Source organism: Chaetodon auriga, chromosome 8 (assembly GCF_051107435.1).
Source record: "Chaetodon auriga isolate fChaAug3 chromosome 8, fChaAug3.hap1, whole genome shotgun sequence".
NCBI lineage: Eukaryota > Metazoa > Chordata > Actinopteri > Chaetodontiformes > Chaetodontidae > Chaetodon > Chaetodon auriga.
This window is the reverse complement of record NC_135081.1, coordinates 26521030-26534879: the sequence shown is the minus strand read 5'-3', so window position 1 is coordinate 26534879 and position 13850 is coordinate 26521030. Positions and strand designations below refer to the sequence as shown.

The 13850-nt window shown below is 46.6% G+C and overlaps 1 protein-coding gene across 1 annotated transcript; it reads right to left on the bottom strand.

Moving 5' to 3' along the window:
• Positions 1 to 1530: 1530 nt before the first annotated feature.
• On the bottom strand, positions 1531 to 11606 carry onecutl (one cut domain, family member, like). The gene is made up of 3 exons (XM_076736314.1): positions 11265 to 11606; positions 9431 to 10816; positions 1531 to 2806 (listed from the first exon to the last, which is right to left on the bottom strand). The coding sequence occupies exons 2-3, from the start codon at positions 10467 to 10469 to the stop codon at positions 2496 to 2498; spliced, it is 1350 nt and encodes a 449-aa protein (XP_076592429.1). The 5' UTR covers positions 10470 to 10816; positions 11265 to 11606; the 3' UTR covers positions 1531 to 2495.
• Positions 11607 to 13850: the final 2244 nt, after the last annotated feature.

Here is a 13850-nt window from a genome sequence, read left to right as displayed (position 1 = left end):
ATCACGCATTCCTGCAAGATGAGGAATGAACTCATAGGCCTTTAGAAAGGTCAGGGACAAAGCCTACAAGAGGCCTTGCAACAAAATCAGAGATCCTTGGAAGATGAGGAATGACCCAGAAGAACCCCAGAAGGTCAGGGACAAACCCTAAGACCCTAAAAGCCAGGATCAGATCCTGCAACTTTCAGAACCCTGGGTACATAAACCCAAGATCCCCAGAAGACGAGGAATATACCTTAACAACCCAAGGAAGACCTTCAGAGCCCATGGAACAAAGACCCAAGATCCCCAGAAGATGAGGAACACATCTTAAGAACCCCAAAGGTCCAGAACGAACCCTAAGAAATCCTCTTGGAACTGAGAGAACTGGCAGAAGAGTTTGGCATGTGGAGGATGGTGAGATCACACTGAGTTGGACATAGACAGGAGTGTCTGCACTGCACTGGGGACGGGGCAAGAGAGGGAGATGGGGGGGGGGGGGTCACAACCATGCATTTCCCCAGGCAGACACACAGTATGCATGTTTGCATGTGACCCTGAAGGACTCGCACTCTACGGAGCCTTCAGACGGCGCTTTAAGTGGGTCCCCAGACACTTTACACACTCCGCCAGATGGCGTTGGTCTGAACACAACTTTACAAGCAACCTGTGAACCTATGGGATGCCACATCATAATCGTTATTATTATTATTGTTATTATTCATAGTATTATTAATAATAAATATTATCACAACATTCAAACAAGCTTTGGCCTTGGCGTTAAGAGCTGACTGCAGAGACATTTGCAAGAGTAAAGAAATCCCCATTATTCTACAAAACAACAAAAACAAAGGCCAGGCCTTAAAGATAGAGAGAGATACGTAACATCACTGGGTGCGTCGGGCTGGATCGGGTTGGGATCAGGTTGGGATCAGGTACTGGGTTTAGGGATTCAGGCCGTACATTCAGGGAGGCAATGTTAATCTTTGGTATTACGATGGGATTCTACAGCTAAAAGTGCCCATCAGAAAAAGTCTTCAGTTTCACACAGACATACAGAGCATTGTTAAATAAATACTTACAGTATATAGATAGCATAAATAAATAACCAAATAAATAGAGAGAAAAGAAAAAGAGAAAACAATAAATACACAAATGCAGTAATAAATACATTGATCAGATCAGCAATTGCATTTGAAACGTTCTTGGTTTGATTTAACTATTGGCTATAAGGAGGCATGTTAAAGCCTTTCCTTTGTGGACCAAAAAAATGACCTTGTACGTCAGCAGGGCTGAAACAAACTGCCCCGCACTTCCAACGTGTTTCTATAAATAGAGCGATGTGCTTGAAATCTGTACAAAAAGGGCTGAAAGAATCACATTCCTCCATTTTCTAGACATCTGTAAAAAAAAGATTTCATAATGGAGCAGAGGTGTGTACAGTTGTTTGGAAATGAGTGGAAAAAAAATACTACAATGTCACTATACATTGTGTCGGGTGTATCTCTTCCCCATGGCGCCTTTGTGTTTTTAATTTTTCTTTCTTTTTTTGGCTTGATTTGGAGTCAGAAAATGGCTGTGGAGCTTTCGTTTGGAAGCTCAGTGAGAGTCTTAAAGCTAGACAGTTGCACCGACGAGTCTGTTTCTGCGGCCTGCTTGTGTTTATTGATTCTGTCCTGGCGTACGGCGAGATGCACTGCGGTTCCCCCTCGAAAACTCTGATTCATTCAAGGCGGGGCCATCTTCACGAAACACAGGAAAGGCTCCTGTTGATGGTAAATGATTGACAGCTGGGAGTCACGGACGCTACAGAACCCTCCTGATGATTCCAGGCTCCGAACTTGGAACAACGCCATACAGTCCTGGGAACTATCACCATGAAAACACATGCTAAGAAAGGGGTATTAGGTTCGTCGGAAAGAAAATGGGAAGTTAAAAAAATGCCTTTTCTTCCTCTTTCACCTTGATTCTTGAGGAAAAACAGGACCGTAAGAACACTGGGAGAGGGTTAACGTCTTTGGATGATGGTGAACACTTTTGATTAAGAAGATACACAATGGAGCTCTCCAGATGTGAGCAAATGGCACCTCTTGATTCGTCACGTTTGGAGAGATGACTATAGATTTGAAGGTACACCAAAATATGCTTTCTCCTGATTTGTAATACCCTCATTATCTCTAATCTAGATAATCAAAATAATGCAATGAGATGGTGTCTATGTAAGGGTGTGACTCTTCTTTGAGTCAAATCATCTTTGCACCCTTGACTGTACAAGCAGGACCTCACGTCCTGCGGTCATATCACTCTGGGTATCGCCCCCTTCTATTTCAAGGGAGCGATCAACTTTGGTTTGGGAAAATGCTTCATCTTCATAAAATCATCTATAATAGCTGGCTCCGTCGCTCCTTCTGATAACGAGGAGGACATTTATTACGGCTGATCTCTGCCTAGACCAGTCTATGTGCCCCCTTGCTCCCTCAGTGCCCTCCCCACCACACCTCCTCGGCGGTCCGTCATCATGCCGTGCTGCAGGACACTGCGGAGGAGGAAACGCTGGAGCCCGAGGAACCCGTGGAGGAGGGACGGCCCTCGTCTGCCCACTTGTTGAGGTTGCGTCGGCGGGCGTTCATGAAGAAGTTGCTGACAGTGGAGAGCTCCAGGCCCAGCTGCTGGGAGATGGTGACCTGCAGCTCTTTGGTCGGGCGGTGGTTCTCCCTGAAGATGGCCAGGAGCGTGCGCCGCTGCAGGTCCGTGAACACCAGCCTGGTGCGCTTCGGGCCCTGGTTGCGCTCCAGCTTGCTCTGCTCCTGCTCCTTCCGCTTGCAGGCTGCGGGCAGATGGATAAAAGATAAATTAAAAAAGGAAAGGGGAAACAGGTTAGCTAACAGACTGGCTGGCTAACTAGGACAAATGGATTAAGCTGAGGGAAAGTGGATTTGCTGAAAGAAAACAGATTAGCTAAGCAACTTTGATTAGTTAAAAGAGATGAATCAGCAACTTGTTTCATTGTGCAGTAAAGGAATCAAGATGTTCAACCTTTCACATCTTATTGCCAGTGAGCTGCTGTAGGCTGCTGGGATAAAACAGACAACAGCATCCAGGCCAAAGCTCTTCGTGGTTTTCATTATGCTCATTCCCATTTGGAAAACAGTGTGTATTTTTACACGAATCTGGCCCGAAGACAGAGTGCAAACTCTGGTGTCGTCATCCACCGACAATGGCTGTCTTCCAAAAAATTAATCACACTCACACACATACACAGATGCGCAAAAGGACCAATAAAGTCAACAGTAATCATTTTCAGCCAAAATCTTCCCCATTCTTTGTCTTTTGCTATGATGTAATTTCTGTAATTTATTTGTCGTAGGAGGTGGTAGTGAAATCTATTGGAGTACTAATGGATACTGGACCTGGCGTCTGTCTGTTTTACATCTTAAACTGCAATCTGCATTCAGAGGCACGAGGGACAATAAGAGACAAACTCAGAAACATGAAATCATTCATTTACAGATTTGTGGAATGCATTATCCTCACCGATGGCTGAAGTTAGCAGATTTTAATCAGTGTTTATCTGTCTGTATCTGCTTTTCGTACTGTGGTCCACAGAGGGTCATTTTTTCTGCCAAATTAGCTCAGTGTCAAAATTCAGACTTCTTAAGTGGTAACAGAGGTGATGAAGTCTTCTGGTATTCAGTTTTTTAATGTCAGTCTTGCTTACACCAACCAGGAAATGAAAACTCAGGGTCTGGGTTAAACACCACTGTAGCTGCGGCAGCCAGCCCAATTATATAATCAATATTTCCTCACGAAAAGTCTGAAATTTAAAAAAAAAAAAAAAGACAGAAAGAAAGAAAGAGAGCAAGAGAACGAAAAAATCCTGTTTTGTCGAGCGAAGAGGAAAAATAGCCTGATGTGTGTGGGTTGAGCTCAGATCCATTTTGAGAATCAGACGAGCATTTTGAATTCAGGCTGCATGTTCCTCTGCATATCTATCGCCGAGCCTTTCACCTCTAACACGCTGTAATTCTGTATTTACAGGAAACACAACACCAACCTCTGCCTTTGTGTACCGAGCCAACTTCCCATCCCCTTCCCCCCCCCCACCCTCTCTCTCTCTTCCTCTGTCCATCTCCTCCCTTAGTGGACACTTCAACATCATTAGTTTCTCATAAAAGTCATTTACATGTGGCGGCAGTGAGTGAGTAATAATCACTTTAGGGGGAACTAATTTATTTTCTATTAAAGGCGGGTTACGTCAGGGGTGAGTGAAACAAGCAGAGTCGGCATTGCCCTCGGTGTTTAGAAGCCTTAAGTGGACTAAAACATATTTGGGGGAGTCGTGCAATTACCTAAATGCACACTTTTAAGAGTTTTCAATCAGCACTGTGCGGTTGAGCGACTGTTTTGCTGATGGTATCAAATGCGTTTCTAAGTGTAAGCATTGGTGTGCGTGCACACAACACAACAGGGCGTGCACACACACACACACACACACACACACACACACACACAGTCAGGGAGGAGCGTTGGTGCCGATGCTGTGCTTTCACTGAATACTGGCCTGGAGGTCTGGAGACAAAACTCTGTTTTCTTTTTGCTAATTAATATGATACCGTGTTTTAAATATTGAGACTATTGTTTTATTTAGTGTAGAGTTCACTTACAGTGTAACGTCCACGATATTTGACATGCTGTTTCAGAAGCTTTTACACCCTCAGAGGAATGAAAATGTGGGGATAACAGTGAATCCTGACATATGTGAACCATAAAAACAGCTGAAAAGCCTTCACAGCAAAACCAAACACACACCTTCATGAGAATCAATCATCTTTGTGTATTTAAGAGTCTCAAATGTCTTATTTTCTTAAAGAAGGGAAGAAATCTCCCAAACAGTGAGATTATTTTAACCTTTTTCGACTCAAATTTGCTTTTTTCAAGAAGTCTTGCAGATATTAATGTCTGTGTTTTGAAGTAAGATGGGAAAAATACATTAGAGTATTGAAAGAAGGTGTTTTCTAATGGCTGAAATAATGTTGCTGCAATGGAAGATTTCTTCACATGCTTTAAGAAAACATGGTTCATGGAACTCTATTATTGACAAAAATGACTTGATTCGATGGAGATATCAGCGAACAATAACCTTGAAATCCCATATTTTAAACCCTGCCACACACAGATACACAATCAAACTCACACATGCTACAAACATACATTATATAAACCACAGACGCTGCCTTTTGCTCTCAAAACAGCACTGACAAGTTCAATTGATTGGCTTACATCTTCCCATTGAGAAACATCTCACACAGCGAGGGCTGCTGCTGATGTTTACTGTATGACCGGCTCCTCACTCCTCAAACTCACAGCGGCGAATTTCTCTCATTAGCAGAGCACTTGAGAAATAAGTGTGACCTTACTGCCGTCTTTTCCACACGAGTGCCATCACAACAGCAGCTTCGGGGCCGGGTGTGGAGCCGCGGCGCCGTCAGACTTTGATTGCTCTGACATCCAGCTGAGTTTCTGAAACTTAAGTACTCAACTGGACATGAATAAATCTCGCCGTGATTTCCCCGCGTACGTTCTCCTCTGAAATCATTATCAGAAGGAAATGTTTTGACTCGGGGATGCACTCTTGTCAACTTGAGATTACAGGTGCCTGTTAGCTTTTAGGCATCCAGAGCTCGTTTGCATTTCTGAGAGTTATCGAACCACGTCTCATTAAAATCTGAACAGGCCAAGATGTCAGAGGCATGTCAATATCACTACAAGTGAAATAATTTTTTTTTTTTCAAAATGCTACATTTTTCACGGGCGTTACACCATCCCCGCCATCAATATTTCTGGGCTGGGGGTTGGGAGGTGGGCTGCAGCTATAGAGGGTATATACAGTGGTGCACTCTCAGCTCATGTAGTAATGAAAGGAATGACATGATAGTGCTGGCTAGCTTGCTTGTAGCGTGGATTTATGGCTCGTTGAAGGAGTCGGGGTGTCCTGCCGCTCTCCTCCTCCTCCTCCTCCTCCTCGCCTCCATCCCATCCTCAGCTCTCTCCCTTCCTGACGATCATAACGCCGACCATTAAGTAAATGCTTCCTTATGCTGTAATCATGTGTAAAAGGCTCACAATTACCATGCTATAAATCCCCGGCGCTGGGGCGACTCCCGCAGACATAAATATTCCCCTATAGGCTTCTTATGATCGTGGGAACAGCCCCTAATCATGATGTATGCCCCTGTCTCGTGTTGCTGAAACGTGATCGAAAGCCCTTTCCCTACCCCCCGGCGTCTCAACCTACACCCCCCCTCCCAGCCAGAACACACCACCCACCCCTCCCGCCCCCCCAGCCCCCCCAGCCCACCCCCTGCTGATTTCTTGGGCCAGGGGCTGATAGAAATTATTGATTAAATCTGTGCAGCTCAGACTCCTCGACCCACAGAGGCTGGTTAACCCCTTCAGCGCCTGAGTGGGGGTAGCTGCAAGAGCCGGATGGAAAAAAAACAAAAGAAAAAACAACAAGCGTGTTTGTGAGGTGTTGCGCATCTAAGGCCACGTCGGCCTGTTTACAATTCCTGATATGCAAATGGAATCGGCTTTGACCTTTGAGCCTCGCTCGCAGAATGTGAACTGTACGCAGCGAGAGGTGGACGAGGCTTTGTGGCTTTCATTACTGTGGGGGTGGTGCAGGCACTGGAGCCGACACGTAAACCGCATTGACCTTTCTTATTCATTTAGACCTTTAGTCAAGGGCTTCGGCCATCATCTTTAAAGTTATAGTCTCTGATCCCCCCTCCTCGACTTTAAGTGTCGAGCACGGCTGTGTGGTCTTTATCCTGCCTTCTTCTCTCACTAAATCCTGATTGCCTCCTCCACAGCCCGAGGTTGGGCGAGAGATGCATCTCATATACAGTGCAGTAATCCATAGAGTGTACACACACACACACACACACACACACACAAATACTGCAGATAAATCCCAGGGATCACCTCCTCCGTGTTTAGCAAAATGTCTCTGAAGAAAGACAATTATTTTGTCTCTGAAAAGACAAAATGGCTGCAGCCACATTCCATAATTACTGTGCATCCACAGCTCTGCAGCCCTGCGCATATAAGAGACACCGTTATGGAAATAACACGCTGCTGCTGGCTGACACTGAAGGGCCTTCTATGTATTTAAGCGAGTGCTGCATTAAGGAGGATCATCTTAAAACTTGAGGCGTGAAGCAGAGAGCACTTGAGCTGTCTTCAGACTGGGGAGCACAGGGCACCAACGCATTCTAATTCCAGTCTCGATTCGCCGATGCGGCCGAGGTGTGTGTGGGCAAGGCGTGCTGCTCTTTCCCATGGAAATCAATAGAGGCTTGTAATTAAACAAAAGGGGGTTGGCCAGGGGGGGAAAAAAACAACAACCCCCTTCGGAAAGTAGGTTATGTAGAAAAGTGCCGAGCTGTCCAAATTGTGGCTTTGCCAAGAACTAAATATGCAATTTCAGAGTGTGTGGAGGCAGAGAGAGGAGCATTGTCAAACATTAGCACACTTCTCTGTGTGGGGACTTTAATTTTTTATGAGTCTGATTGATCGGCTGCTCTGACTTGGAGGACTGACTCGTTAAAATAATGTTTGTGTTTGTAAGGATGAAGAAACAGCGATGCTGGAAATAAAGAAGGAATGAGTGATGATTAGAAATCTGCTCAGACGAACAAAGGGCTGTTTTATCAGGAGGAAGATGAGCTTTGTGTGTGACAGGAAGCCGTGTTTTGCATACAAAGCGTTCGCACGTCGCAGGATTGGATTCATCAAGCAACCTTTCTGCCAAATTACAGAACAAAACCCAGAGATAACTCATCTTTAGATAAGAGGGCCGAGCGTGATTGCTGTAACGTTTTGCTGAATGGAGGATGTACACATGTGCTCTCAGAGCCGAACAATCAAAGATCAATAATTGTGAAGGGATTGCAAGAGTGCACAATCATTACCTATGAACCCTATTGTGTTGTTGGGCTTAATCAGTCGAGGTGCTGACAGAGAGCGAAAAGCAGTGATCAACTGGGCAGGCTCACACACACGCACTGCTCACAGACCCCCGCAGTGAGCGCACGCACACACACACACACACACACACACACACACACACACACACACACACACACACTCGTCTACGCTCGTCTCATATTACTGTGTTCACTTGGATCTCTTTCTGTGCTCCGTGTATCAGATGGGCCCTCGGTCCCTGTGGAGGGACAACACTGTAACACGGCACTGTACAGCGTGCTGTCGTGTCTTCAATCCACATCCCCAAAGAATATTAAATGTCAAGCAGCAGATTACAATGTGCCTTTCAAAAAAAAAAAAAAAAAAATCTTTACCCTGTGAAATCTGGAGGAATACTAGCAGGCCTGCAACAAATGATTTCCTCACTATCCAGTCATTCCTTTAATAATCCTACAAGTAAAGTTCATAAAATGGTGAAAAATGATAAAATCTTGCAAAGCGACACCTTCAAATTTCCTGTTTTGTCCGAGCAGCAATACAAAACCCAAACATTTAATGCATTTACACAAAACAGAAAAAGGCAGCAAATCCTCACATTTTGTTCCACGTGTTCAGGATTTTTGTCTCATGAGTGAATTTTATCAACTGATTATAAAATAGTTGTCTGTTAATTTTCTGCCGGTCGATTAATCGATGCAGCTCTCGGGATCGCAGTTAAGCAGTAACCTCTCGTTTTCCACGTATGAGGAATCTCAGAAACCTGCGAGGTGCTGCCTCCGAGCAGAACAACATTTGTATTTAGCCTCGCAGTGATTGCCTCAGTGACGACGTTGATAAAAGACGTCTGGCAAAAGCTCAAGTCTAATTTGCATCAGCTACCTTGCCAACTCAACTTCAGCCGCGCGCTGAGCAGATATAAATCACTGCTCGAATTAATCAATCGCTCCAGAATGGCATATCTGCACAAATTATTTTGTGGGCTCAAAAGCGATTAAATCGCCAACCGCTGCTCATGCTGATCTTCATGGTTCATTTAAGAGGAGGGCAAATGTCTGTGGCTTTTTTATTGTAGCTACTGTACAAATCAATAGGAGCTGTTTGGGAGCAAAGTAAACAAAGGAACGGCACATATGGCCCTTTCTGGCTCAAACTGCCCTCAATGTGCCGCTAAGTTCTTATTATCCAGGCTGTTGAGACAATAGACGAAGCAGGAGCACATTCACAGCGGTGTGAAAAAGGGAAACATCACTGTGATGCTTTTGCTTTTCCTCATGTCTCAACCTGAGCTGCATACTGATTGCTGGAGAGGAGAATTTTTTTTTTTGGAAGACATGGAGAAGGAAGGTGTTTGGGGAAAACGAGGGGAGAGAGAGTGTCTGTTTGTTGTTGTGGTTTGTGTACGAGCGCGAGCGTGTACATGTATGTGTGTGTGAGGCAGGCAGAGAGCAAAGCCAGATCTTACCCTCCAGCCGGAGCGAGGCCATTCTTTGAAACTCGGGCTCCTGGAGCCAGCGGGACATCCTCTTAAAGGTCTCGCGGCCGGACTTGAGCTTGCCCCAGGGCTTGGGGTTCCTCAGGAGGTCAGACAGTGTGCCCTGTGACCTACACAGAACCCTCTCTGCGAAGATGGCCTGGGGGATGCTGTACCTCTTCAGCTCCGTGATGATCCTCTGGGCCACATCCCTGGTGTTGATCTCCTCCCCGGCACCACCTCCGCCGCCCGGCAGCTTGCCCTCACAGGGCGAGGACGAGGCGGACGATGAGTGCAGGTGCTCGCCCATCTTGGAGGCCTGCTGGCTCGGGTGATGGTGGGGTTGGTAGTGCTGGCTGTAGATGTGAGGATGGTGGCTGGGGGCGTGCTGGTGAGCCTCCATTTTGTTCAGCTGATGCCCCACCGACACATCGCCTCCTCCTAGGCCTGGTGGCGACATCTCGCGTCCAAAATCCGTTGTCCGGCAGAAGAGGCTTCCCCCGTGGACGTCGTAGCCACCGTGGAGCATCTGGCCGCCATTGCCATTTGGGCTGTTGCCCAAGCTGCCGTAGCCGTGCATGGAGGAGCCCAGGCCTGAGCCTGTGGAGGGGGGCGTCAGGCTTTGGGACATGGCCAGGTCCTTGCCGTAGGGGTTGTAGAAGTTGGTGCTGAGGTGTGCTCGGTCCTCGCGCATGAGGGTGAAGCTGCCGATAACATTGCTGACCGGGAGGCAGGGGTGGTGATGGTGGTGGTGGTGGTGGAACTTGTCGTCAAAGGGCTGCAGGGGGGTCAGGGTGGTGTAGGTGCTGCCTGAGCTGGACGGGGAGTCGCCGCTGTAGCCCAGCGCTGACATGGAGTGGTCGAAGCCCGGTGGACGGGGCTCAGGCTCCAGAGACATGGAGGGGCCCCCGAGGGAAGGCCTGGGGAAAGCAGCTGAAAGGTCCCGCGAGTGCAGCATGGCCCTGCCGTCCTGGCTGTGAGCCAGATCAGAGTGGCTGTGGAGGGACATCTCCTCTAGACTCCCATCCATCTTCAATTTCACCAAATAAATCTGTATTTCTTGCCCCGAGTGTTGCTGCTCTTCTCTTGTTATTGTTGTTCAACAGCCGGGCTAACAGTCTGGAAGGTCTCTTGTTACACCAGACTATGGATTTATTGATTTGTGAATTAATTGATTTCCGGGCTTATGTGGTGTCTAATTAATTATCTGATAACGTTAAGTACTGTCTTCAAACTCCCTCAAACTCCCAGAAAACGCGTTCGGAATCGCATGAGGAGCTTTAACTGTGATTTTATTCTCACTTGTGCATCAGCACTCTGCTCTCTCGTGTCTTTGGTGCTCAGCTGTGTTCCTCGGCAGAAGCCTCGCTTTTGTGCCTGCGTGAGACAAGACAGGCACAGTTAGTCCGCTGGATTTAAACTTTCATCGGTACAGAGAAGCAAAACAGCCCCGAAACGTTTGGCTCCTCAGTCTTAAACACGAATTCACACCCGCACATCTCAAACAACAATATTAGAAGCGCTGGAGATTTTTTTTTTTTTTTTTACCTCACACATCCCGCGGAACACCCAAAACATCGATATCTGCGTTTTAATCATTTCAACCAAATGTTTTTTTTTTAGAAATATGGGATTTTTTTCTTCTGATGCAAAGTTATGGATCCAGAAGTAGCGCGCATGCGACGCGCTGAGTATTACAGAAGCGTTTGCATATTCGCATCACATGTAATGAATCTGAACGACGCGTTAACTAACGACCAAAGGTGATGGCGATTCGGAGGCGGAAACATCAACATGTGAACGTTTGCAGAGCTCCAAATCTTACCTTTATTATCCACTTCTCAGAGCGCGTCCGCGGCTGTTGTCCGTCCTGTGCATGTCTCCGATTGTGTCGCCGAGCAGCCCTGCAGATTCACACAATTGGTCCGCTGCGCCCCGGGGTGCAACATTCACCGAAACCGGAGAGCAAAAACCATCTGCGGTGGAAAACGAGCCTCTCTCGGTCGCGTCGTTCCCGTTTCTCGGTCTTTGTTTTCCCACTCCAAAAATCTCCGGGTCTAGCCTCGTTTTTGCTCTACACTAGCAGCTCTCCTCTTTTTCTTTCATTATCTCGTGAGATTTTCCTCCTCCCTTTGCCTGCCACTTCATCGATCTCACCACCAACTCTTTCTCCTTCTCCTCCTCCTCCTCCTCCCCCTTGCTCACATTGACTCTGCTTTCAGTGCGTCACGGCCTTAAAAATCTGACAGATGTGCGATGAAATTCCTACTCCAATTAACCCTTTCTCTCCGGGGGGAGGAGGGAGGGGTGACGGGGCGGGGGAGGTGGAGATGCTCCCTTTCTCATAACCCCACAGGTTAAGCCTTCTTCAGCTGATTGCATGCACAACTTATGAATTATGTGCGCACATCCTGGTCATTGTGCTGCGCTCGGCTGTTTATTGTATCTGATCAATGGATTTCACAGGCTGCAGCTAATGTCGTTTAGTTCTTTTCTTATCTAACAAGTGATGCTGTTGCTGCTATTGTCCCTGTGAAAAATGATCTGTAACCTGGAGATGGAATGGGATATGATAACACACAAGAAATTCAGGCTTTTCTTCAGATTTTATTATTATTACAATTTTATAAAAGGTTTTATTTTTATTTTTAATTTCTAGTATCAGTGGGGGACTGGATTAGATGGATGAGATTATATATAAAAAAAACGAATTAAGGGTGAATATGCAATTATGTAAATCGTCTTCCTCACTTATTGGCTCCAGAAAAAAATCTATCCGTGTCCACTCTGCTGTGCGCCTTCCTCACACCGCCCCACATCCTGTTTTCTTGTCTTTTTAGTACCAAACAGCCCAGAAGGATTTAGCATTTATTTTATTTTTGACTCTTCTTGTTCAGCCTTTCAGGAATAAATACTGTCAAGTGACGCTCGTGTTTAGCCCAGCTCTTAATCAGCACTCAGCTCGCGGATCCATTCACTCACACCCAGCACTTCAGTCTGGAAAGTCCCTCAACAGGATCAATGCGACCCTTTTTCCAGAAGACCCTCGACCTGCTGCTGCAGCACGGAGCAGACACACTGCAGGCCCAGCCTGCTGGGAGCGTGCGCAAGTGCAGGAGTGTCCACTGAATGTAATCGAGTGTAAATTTAGCGCGCACGGTGTATGCCTTAATTTGTCAATGTGTGTGATCAGTGTGTGCGACTTTATAATGATTTTGTGTATGAGTGCGCGCATGTGTGCGTGCACGTAGGGGCCGTACTTTTGCATGAGGACGTGCATGCTTGTATGCGCACGTTCACGAGATCAGTGTCGCTTCACGTGCACTGGCGCCAATATGAGGACACATAAGCATAAATATACATCTAGTCTGCATGGTTAGGCCTGTGCGTGCGTGTTTGCGCGCGCGCCGGCCTCAGAGAGAAACACGCAGACAGAAGCAGGGAGGCAGAGCGCATACTAATCATATCTGTCTGTCAGTTTAATTTTCAGAGATGAGCAGTTCTGGCGTTTGGAAACAGCGCGGTGCGCGGTGTGGGACCGCCGGCTTCCCGGAGCAGATGCTGCCCTATCGATCCGCCCCGCGCGCAGCCAGCACGGAGGGATGCGTGTATGGATGGCGAGTAGCTGGAGGTAAAAATGGTCAACGGCTACAGAGCGAAAATAAAAGGTCCTTTTGGAGGTCGGGGTGAAAGTTCACCTTCTGTGGCTGGAAAATCCGAGAAGCAAGGCTGACATCCGAGCTGAAAGGCCCCCCAACTTTTTACAGTGCGGGCCTGGAGGGAAACTGACACCCGGCGGGGCGTTCAGGGTCTGGGTTTGTCAACACTGGGCTTTGCATTCAGCCACATGGAGCCACTTATAATACTGAAAAAAAAGCATAGATTCCTGCGTAATGAGGAGAAATATATTTGCCTCATATATATTTATAAGTATACCTATATTTAGCGCTTAACTAATGAATTTAACTGCACAATAAGCTCCGAATCTTGGATCACCCGCAGAAAGGCCATTTCCATTTTAAGCATTTAGCTTATGCTCTCATCCAGAGTCACTTTCCTCACAGCGAGAGCAGCAGCAGGATCAGCAACATTACAGCCAAAACATTTACATCTCAGCCATTTAGCTGATGCTCTCAGAGGGACTTACAGTGAGAGCAACAGCACCAGCTTCAAAGCCTCCATTACCAATGCAGGCCATAAATATAGGAGGAATACACTCACATTTTAGTCATTTGGCCGCAGATCTCATCCAAAGTGACTTTCAATATGGTGGGTGTAGAATAAGCTTTTAATCTAAAGCCAATATTGAGCGTGTTTAGATTTTAACCATTTAGCTGCTGCTTTCATCCGGAGGGACGCGCATCAAATCCTGCATAACCGATATTACAAGCAGCCAATAGCAAGGAGGCCA